General features: G+C 35.4%; 1 protein-coding gene across 5 annotated transcripts in view; it reads left to right on the top strand.

Annotated features, from left to right (window-relative positions):
* SCAPER (S-phase cyclin A associated protein in the ER) overlaps positions 1–9593 on the top strand; it is a 420029-nt gene extending 410436 nt beyond the window's left edge. For all 5 annotated transcript variants that reach the window (XM_075006917.1, XM_075006920.1, XM_075006919.1 and 2 more), the window contains 3 exons: positions 3880–4071; positions 6852–6903; positions 8862–9593. In XM_075006917.1, the coding sequence (XP_074863018.1) occupies positions 3880–4071; positions 6852–6903; positions 8862–8965 (348 nt within the window). In that variant the 3' untranslated portion in view covers positions 8966–9593. The remainder of the gene's footprint in view (positions 1–3879; positions 4072–6851; positions 6904–8861) is intronic.
* Positions 9594–10410: the final 817 nt, after the last annotated feature.

A 10410-nucleotide genomic window follows, 5' to 3' on the forward strand; every position in this document is an offset into this window, starting at 1 on the left:
TCCAGTTTTCTCTTGTTTTAATATATGCAAATTAAATGCTATAATTAGTTTAAGTGATTGGAAGGTGGCAAGTACAGGCAGAGACCCCTGAAAAACATCAGTCTTCCATGCGATTGTTTCAGAAAGTTAAAAGTGAGAAAAGGATGTTACAATGGAAACTGTTTTTAAGTCTTTTTATATACAGCAGTCAGAACTGGTGCACTTGCTGTAATACCAAAGGCATGATATAAACATTAATTAAAACGCATAAATATGTGCTTAATGTCAAGCATGGGCCTGTCAAGAATATAACTTAGGGCAAGGCCAGCCAGATAGTTGTCTTGGGCCCTGTGCCTTCAGGGCCCCACACCCAATTGACTGTACAACCTGAGGGCCAGTGTCAGTGTGCTACATTGGCCCCTGCTCGCTGGTAGAGTGCTGCTTGGCCAGCTTTGCTTCTTACGTATTGTCATAACTAATATATTTTATGCCATTTTTAAGTTTTATGCTCTCAGCAAGTTCTAAACTGCAGCTTTTATGAAAATGTTATCTTCAACTCTACAGGATGGAAGATAGCTCCTAATTTGACTTTTGGGTGGACTGTGCCATTGGCCCCAATTCAGCAAGCCATTTAAATATCTTCTTAAAGTTAGGGACATGACTAAGTCTATTCCTGCACAGGAAACCACTTAAATATGTGCTTAATGTCAAGCACATGAGTGTCATACTGTGGCCATTAGCTCTAACATGTGGCTTACAACTCCTTACTTGTGTGCATTGAATTTTACATTAGGAGTTTTTGCTGTTATTTCATTTGTAGACGAAGTACAGTGTGAAAACCCTTAGATACTTCATTGCTGTATTTTTGAGATACCTGTTTTCTCTTTCTTGATAGTTGTGTGCATTGTAAGAGTGAGTCAGCCAATATATGTAGACATTAGTTGTCCATTTCTTTACTGGGTTATTTTCCCAATTATTTATGAATTGAGCCAAAATACAGCCTGAAGTAAGCAGGTGCATCTGCCATGCCATTTCTCTCAGACAAGTCCTACAGTGACTTTAACCAGTAGAGCTTTATGATTTTTTGGTAATTTCAACAAAAGCAAAAAAAAAAAATATTTTACTAGTTCTAACCAGCAGTACTGTAAATGCAGCAAACTCTTCCATATCTGGCAGCCCTGGGACCAGGAGGTTCCCAGATATTCAAATATTCTGGATAAGTTTACAGTGTACAATACTACTGTTGTTGGTAAACATTTTTGTTCGTTACTCAATATATATTCTTGTTTTTCTGTAGTTTTATGCATTGCTAGGTGTACCTCTCTATTATACACGGCTGCCAGATATGAAAGAGGTTACTGTAAACTTTATTTATGGTTAAAATGCTGGTTATTTGAGAGCTCCAGATGATAGAATGCCAGATATGAAAGAGTTTAATGTAATACACTGGCGTAAGTGGGTCAGAAAATGAGTATAAACGTTATGTTATTTTTATTGATTTCACAGTTAGGCCTCAGTTTAGGAAAGCATTTAAGCAGATGAGGAAATTCAGGTACTTGTACGTCGAGCTTAAGTGTTTTGCTGAAGGCCAGTTGAATTGGGGAGTGTAGAAAATGTGACAAACAAATGTATTCTCAACAAGCTGGAGGAAGAGCAGCAGGGAAAAGCAAGAGTTACAATTACCCCAGATCAAACAGACAATGAAAAAATAAGCACTTTACCTCGCTGAATTGTGGGAAGAGGGAATTCGAAGCTCAGGTTACATCATTTTATTACATCACTGCTCTGATCCTACAAATCTTGCAAGGATCTCTCGGCAAAGAGAGGCATATGAGGATCTGATTTTTCTTAATTAAAAAAGAAATTAACTTAAATGTTGACGCGCTGCTTAACCATCATAAAAGAAACCAATATATGCTACTATAAGTCAGATGCTGAATCTTATTTCCACCAGTCACTGAAGGAAGAAGTTGTACTTTTGTTTTTGTTTTTCAGTAAGAAGGTAATTCTCTTGTTGGTTTCTTTGAGTACATGTAGTTGTATCAGTTTTATAAGCCATGTTGGATACAATGAACTGAAATCATTAAATTGATTCCATATGTGATAAATACCAGACTTAAAACAATCAGTACCTTTAGTATATTAGCTCACTGCATTTATTTGTGTTGCCTATCCAGCCTTAAAACTGAAAAGAAAAAGATGTTTAAATATTAATTTTATGAATGCAGTACGGCTGTATGTGGAGTTACTTTGGGACAAGGTTGCTACCTATCCATGCATTCTCTCAACAGCTATTTAGAATTGCTAGTGTCTGATGAGAAATTAAATACCCTGAAAATCGCTTTTTCATGCCAAGCTGTAATGTACAGTAGCCAGAAACAGGAAGCCAAAGAGTTCTGTCACCCTTGAGTAAGAATTGTATCATTTGCAGTTGTCCCAGCCTGTGGCAGAATTTTTAAATTAATGACTCTTCAAGCACTAGAGTTTACAAGTGAAGAATGCAGAGTTACATAAAACTATATGAACAGGTTGGGTGGAAAACAGATTAATTATGTGTTCAAAAATGGTGATAATTTCTTTGGAGAATTTGTAGCTAAGCAAATATGGATTCATCCTGGTACTTTATTCATAATATAGGTAATATTTTTTCTCAAAAGAGTAGTATCTGCATATTAAATTGTCACATTTTTGGTGGTGATTTTTCAAAAATTCTCCTGGATTTAAGAGAATTAAGGCATTCCTACCAGTATTCTCTGAAGGCTTTTCAGTGGCTTTTTGACTATTGAACTAAAAAATGCATACTATTACTTTGTTGATCTTGTTCTTAAACCAAACTACATTATCAACTGAGATTGTGTTCTTAAGTTATTGTTAAAAGTGCTTTGAAAACTTGTAAATCCCTGTAATTTATGTCCCTGTGGTCTCCACTGCTTCTCTCTGTCCTTCTGGTTTTAATTTGAATGCAGTCCTGTCAGGGTGTGTACCTGTAAAATTCTGTTTTTCCAAGTACAATTTACAGTCATGACCTTAAGTTTTACAGTGTTCCTAACCTTATAGGAGCTTCCTCTTATACTGAAAAGCCAACTTTGGGTCAAGCAGCTCTTTCATATTATTATTGTCTAATCAAGGTTACTCAGAACAGATCCGATTTTGACATTTTTTAGTTTATCATCAAGACTCTGTAGGACTAGTGACTAAATTAGGAGAGTTCCCCCACAAGATACCATTAATGGCATTGCTTTGTTTCTTAAGATGCACACAGTTGTAAACCTAGCCTGCTTCATGACAACAGTCCCATTTATCTAAACAATTCTCCTTTTAGAGTCAATGGCACTGATAGAAACTGAGATAAGAAATACAGATGGGAGGATCTTTCTGAGTCTGTACTTGCTGAGATGCATTGCTGTGCAACTTACAATCACCTTTTCTTTTCAGGACTTGGGTGAATGTGTAGCTGAAACATAGTCTTTTATAATTCCTAGAGAGTTATTGGAGATTGCTTTATTGTATTTCTAAAATTGTGCTTATTATATTTTACAAGCATGTTTATAAATTTTAGTTGCTATGTAGTATTTCTTTGTCTCTCTTACAGCACCATTAAATGGTGCCTAGTAATGTTCAGATTACTCAGTTTATATTTGCTTAGTTGTTGCTTGTAATTATGTGGGAAAAGGATGTTTTATAATGAAATATGCCTTACTTCTTGACTGCTACAGAAATAAAACTTGCATTACGGAAATTTTTATAAATCCTCTGAGCTTTTCTTTTAACGTTCATTGAACACTCTCTTCTCAACCACATTCTTTTAGTTTCTGTAATTTCCAAATTCCTTCCAGCTAATGTAAAAGGAAGAGTAGATAGCACGAAAGTTCTAATGTTATGTTACTCTTGTATTTTCAGGTAATTGTACAATCCGGCCGTCACCCAACAGTACTCCAAAAACTGTGCCAATTGCCTTTCCAGTATTTCAGTGATCCTCGCCTAATCAAAGTGCTCTTCCCTACGCTAATAGCTGCTTGTTACAATAACCCTCAGAACAAGATCATTCTGGAGCAGGAGATGAGTTGTGTTTTGCTTGCCACATTCATTCAGGTAGATATCCCAGTGATATGCTATTATGCACAATCTGTCTACAGTACTTTGGTTTTCTTTGCATATGAAATTAGCTAACTTTCGATAATATAAACAAACATGTAAGACATCGTCCAATTATTTTTCAAACCACCAATTATTTCTGTACGTAAGGCTTCTTATACTGTAGCACTAGAAGGTTTCGAGTAATTGGGTTCTCACTGTCACATCTGGGATTCTAACAGAGAGGAAGCCATGCTAGTCTATACACTATCAAAACAAAAAGCAGTCAAGTAGCACTTTAAAGACTAGCAAAATAGTTTATTAGGTGAGCTTTCGTGGGACAGACCCACTTCTTCAGACCATAGCCAGACCAGAACAGACCAGATATATAACATGCTATGCACAACATATTTGCAGAGGGAACTTAAGAATTGTGTGTGTGTATTTACATGCGTGAATTCCAGCATACATATTACAGTCCCGATTTTGTAGTCTTTGCACAAGTAAATAAACCATTGTGATAGCTGATACTGCTCTCATGAACTAGGGTTTGCAAGACTGTAGTCTCTTTGTACACCAGTGTTCTAGGCTTTACTCATTATATTTTGAAAGATGCATGTAAAGTTTTATTAACTATTTTCAAATTAAAAAGCACATACAGATTACATATTCTGATTTTTAATTAAAAAACATATTTGGAGTTGATGGAATGGATTGAATTCTATAGCAGTCAAGTGAAAATTTAATTGTTGACAAAGCCATGTTGTTTGTAGCTGATGAGGTAGGAACAAATGAGTGGAGAAAATTAAGTTGTTTCTTTCTTCAAATGCTCTCTAGTTTTTCCCAGTCTGGACTTGTTATATTTTGGGGAGAGGACATGAAAGCTAAACAATTATTTTAAAGTCTTCAGATTACATCACACTTTTCAATGTAACATCATACTTTTATCATTTTAGATATTCAAAATGTTTGCACAGTTGTCACAAAGAACACTAGAACTTAACACTGAAAAAACGTATTCCTCTTGTAACCAACTCATTTTTGTAAGCATATAAAATATATATTTTTATTTTAAAATATGCTTATATGATATCTTTAGGTGCCTTTGACATAACTTACAAAACACAAATTAAACACCACACACAAACAGCAGTTTCCTCAACCAGAGAGGGAAGGAGAAAAATAATTCCAGACGCTAATCTGATCCGTATCTGGATAATTGAATTTATTTACCTAGCTTTCCTCACTGTAAGAGTGAAACTGGCATTTGGTGATGGTCTCTGATTGGGAAGTCATGGCATAAACAAAATTAGAAAGGTTAGCTTTACTTTATTGAATATTAGTTCAAGTGCTATTTGTCCTGATTTGCATATTCCTTCACAGAAATCTTTGAAGTCAAATGCCAACAAGCACATTGATTTCTTACAGGTTTGCAGAAAATGTTTTGACATCAGAATTAAAAATCTAATGGCAGAGCCTCAGTTGGTACAAATTATCACAGCTCTGTTGACTTCAGTGAAGTTAAGACAGTTTAAACTTGCTGAGAATCTGGACTGAAATATTTACAGCACATAAGTAGTATTGAGAAGCCAAGGACATACCAATAAGCAAATAACAGATTTACATTTGTATTTATATGTCAGGTCCCTGTCATCAGTGGACAGACTCAGCATCCTTACTTGGGTAAATCTCTGATTTACTTTTATGGGAGTTTTATCTGAGCACAGACTGTAGTATCTTCTGCCCACCTCATTAGAGAATGGGTTCTTTTTTTGTAGGAAATGCAAAAGAAAATCCTTCTGGTAATTTGGATATTTGGCAACATATACAAATATATATCATTAAAAATAAATCATTAAACTACAGTTCGAGTTTCAGAAATGAGAACAAGGCTAACTCAGAAGAGGAAAATTATTCAGACTTGAGTTACATCACCTTAGAAACAGATTTCTTTTCACATTCAACATCATCCTAGTTACTTTGGTTGTTCTGATGCAATAGATTAAAATAGATCAAAGTATTATTTACCAGAATAAACACAATCTGATAAATCAGAACCAAAATTTTCAGCTATGTTTGATGAATACTTGAATAAAGAGCCTGATTCTGTAAGTGCTCACTGACTTGAGTGATCCTACTGACAATTTATGGACATGACTCTGCATCCATTGAAATTAATGACAAAGTTCAGACTTCACTGTGTGTGAGATCAATCACTATGTAAGCAAAAGACTACAAAGAAGACACATGGTATTCAGGATTGGGCACCCAGATTTTATTCTGATCTACAACTATTGTACAGTCAGTTACTCTATGAGCTAGACTTAGTTACATCTGTGACAAAACTCCCCTGGATTTTGGTGAGATTGGGATCACTCTTGCTTAGAGATAATAAAATATTAATATGTGACTGACAAGTTAAGAAATACTAACATACATATTATGCAAAGTATAAAGTATAAATCTGACAATACTTTTGTTTTAAAGAAATCCAGTGGCAGCTAGGGTTTTGTTCAAAATTAAACATATAATAAAAAGTAGTTCTAATTTCACAAGAAGGGAATTCTGCTTGCACAAAATAAAGGCATTTTTCTGGAAAGCGTTCTGAAAATTAACTGTGAATAAAAAGATTTAAATATTAACAGTATTTTGTTATTTATAACAGATCTAAGTTATTCATTCACAGGTTTCATTAGCAGTATTTTATGTTCTATAAATAATTAAATCTTATCTTGTTTAAAAAAAATTCTTCATATAGTAGTCCTGAAAACTAAATAACATTTGTTTTATTTTTATAGGATTATACACAGAGCTCAGGCCAAACAGATAACCAGTCTTCTCAACAAAGGGGTATGTCTCCAGTGAAATTTGCCAAATTAGTAATTATATAACAAATGTGGAAGTTCTTGCCTTTTACTGTGATTCAGCTCAAAGTATATGTGCCGTCACAATAAAAGAGCAGTAAACAACAAAATGACATCACAGATTTAGGGGCTTCTAGCTTCACTAACTTATCTGACTTGTAACGTAGTTGTGCAGCTTGTAGCATTAGTTCAGACGGTAGGTACATTACTGTTAAATGCAATGCAATGTGTTAGTATATCCTGCAAACATGTACATCTGTACATAGATTCAGTTCTCTAGTCAGGATTTTTTTAGTCATTGAACCCCATGGTGCACCCCAATAGCCCCACCAGACAAAGGCCGGAAACTACAAGTAAAATATTCTCCTTTGCTTATGCGCATAAGCACTCTATATCAGTTCAGGAAGGGTTACAGAATTGTTTTCCTGTTCTTGGAATGTGGGACATGATTCTCCGTATTCAGCATGCAGTACAGTGGACCCTTTTGTAGTCTTTTATTTGTTTATTTGCTTGTTTGTTTATATTAACCAACAAGAAGTGATTCACGATAATAACCAGTTAGCTCATTACAGTATATTAACTGTAAACTCCTTCATATCTGGCAGCCCCAGGACCGGAAGGTTGCCAGATATGTAGATATTCTGGATAATAGAGAGGTATACCTAGCAGTACATAACACTTAGGAATAAACAAGATTAGATATTAAGAAACAAACAAAAATGTATGCAGAGAACTTTATTTACAAACAATAGTAATACTATACACTGTAAACTTATATTGTATTTGCTGTATTTATTTGTATTTACTCTCACTATACTATACTTATAGAAAACATAACTAAAATTTACTTACGGTTAAAATGCCAGTTATTTGAGAGTTCTGGAGAATAGAATGCCCACTATGAAAGAAGTTTACTGTAGTAGAATACTGTCAGACAAAATTCAGGTGCAAAATTTGGCCTTTTAGGTTTCAAAAAATGTTTACAAAATAAAATATTATACTGGTTTCATGACTATTGTACTTTTTATTATCAGTTAAAACACTTTTGGTTTGATTTGAAACACTTTGCTGCAGTGTTGGTAATACAGACATTACAAAATGTACGCATGAGAAATCTGCAAGTGAAACCAACTAAAAACCAAAGAGAAAATTGTTTTATTTTCACTGTCCAAACTGAATTATATGCAAAAGTACATGCTGACAAGGAGGTCAGAAATCAAGCCTAATTCTGATTATAACAGTTTATGATTTGATTAACAATACAATAAGGATTTTTTAGAATCATTTTAAACTTCAAAGATAATGAATGTCTCATTAAACAAAGTGCTAGATTTTCACTCTACTTGATTTAGTATAAACATCAAATTCCACCACATCATGAAGCTGAATTATGATCATTTACGCTACTTAGAGCCTTATTTTCTTGAGTAATTCCATTGACTTCATTGGCAAGCGTTTATGAAAGAAATACTCGTGTTAGTAAAAGTTTGCAAGATCGAGCTGAAAAAGTTCTTGATCTTGTTACAAGCATTCTGTGGACAGATCTCTTCACCTTCTTGGAGGCTCATTACATAATTGGTAGCCAGTCACAAATTAGGATGGTCTCAACCTGCTATAACTTGTGGAAAGGACTGAATTGGTCCTGAATGGCCCCAGAATACAGGGAGCACAGAGATTCATAAATCTCGGTTAGTGTCTGGAGCAGAGCTTAGGTGGAACCAAGAGAGTGACACAATATGTGTTCTGCAATTACTTCACTGAGGTAGAATAACTCCCTTCCTCCCAAATTATACAGCCATAATTACGTAGAATTATTCTTCCTTGTTTTAAGAACTTGGTTTATAGAAGGGAAAGGAGTTGCATCAAGCCCATGTTTTCTTTTTCTTGCTTTTCTACCATATTAAGAGAAAATAGTAGGACAATTTTATGTTTTCTCTTTCGCAGAAAAATTCTTCACTTCCCAAGACTATCTTGAGCTATCCAACAGATTCCCTTGCCAGGCCTGGGAGCAAGCACGACAGTTCTTCTTGAAAAAAGAGAAAAAATAAATGTTTTGTTTCCATTTTTAAAACATCTAATATGTTACTGTTAAGCAATTTGTGGTAACTATATACTTTAAGAAACTTTTTTGGAAATGTCTAGATAATCTAAATACTTAAGTTGTAGATATATAATTTGCACTATTTATGTCTTAAATACTGTAAATACTTTAAAGTTCTTTTTTAATTTTGAAAATTGTTATTCTGTTTACATACTATGTTGTGGTTTTGGTAGTTTCTGCCCTATGATGCATGCTCCTTGCACTGTAAAACTGCTGAAATTAGGCTACAAATATAGAAAATGTTATCTTCTATATACCTTGTAATAAAATAACTTATTCTGTTTATAGTGTGACTTACTCAAAATTCTGTCAACACTATCAGAAACAGAAGTCCTGTGAGGCAGCTTTTGAATAAATCAAAATGTTAAGAAGTTTACCTTTATTTGACTCAATTTAGTTTGTTTAAACTTTTCTTGTGATTTAGAAGGTCATTTATAACAACTTTTTAAGCCATAAGCATTTTTAAAGTTTGAATAAGACTTTCATAAAAGTTGTTAAAATAATGATTGTGATTCATCTTGGTGTACTGTAAATGGTGAGTTTTCATAAAGTTATGTCAACCAATATTAAAACATACAGAGTTTCTTGTTGAAAAGATTTTTTGCATGTTTAGCTAGGCTAAAATTACCCTGGTGAACCGTAATGTGTACCTGGCACACACAAACATGAGACAAGAATAATGTGGGTGTTAAACACTTATTCCAAACTAAATTTAAGAGATGACTTAAAAAGGTGCAATAGAAATGCCCCATGTTTTAAGCATACATCAGTCCCTCAGGATACAAGAGGAATGCATTCCATGCAACCCTTGCATATCCTGAAATTTGGGTAAGTCAGGGGTGAGCTTTGGTGATGGGTTGGGGCTGAGGGGTTAAGCCTGGGGTGGGTTAGCGCTGCAGGGAGGGCAGAAGGTGAAGTTGAGGGTGCAGGGGTTGAAGCAAGGTCTGTGGGGGTGGTGAGCAGTGGGCTGGAGCCCGAACCCTGTGTGCCATGCTAGGGGCTAGAGCCCGAGCCCTGTGCGGGGCTGTAGTGTGATGGGAGGTGAGCTGGGGCCATGGGGGGGCTGATCCTGGGGTGGGAGGGGATTTTAGCCCTAGCAGCAGGCAGCTGGGAGAGCTTAAAACCGTTCTCTTTACGTTCCCAGAGCAGTGCCTAGCGCTGCTCTGGGAAGGCATGGGGAAGGGGCTCTTAGCCTGCCTAGCTACCTGCTGCTGCGGGAAGCTAGCCAGGCTGACAGCCACGCATCTTCAAGTTGTGTGAAACTCAGTTCAAAGCAAGTTTTGCGCAGCCTGAAGATGCATGAAGTGAGGGTTTACTGTATAACAAAATGGTATTGTTGAAAGTTCAGAGAATGTTGTATTCAGTCAGACCCCAGGTCTCCAAACTGATTGG

This window comes from Carettochelys insculpta, chromosome 12 (genome assembly GCF_033958435.1).
Source record: "Carettochelys insculpta isolate YL-2023 chromosome 12, ASM3395843v1, whole genome shotgun sequence".
NCBI classification, from domain to species: Eukaryota; Metazoa; Chordata; order Testudines; family Carettochelyidae; genus Carettochelys; species Carettochelys insculpta.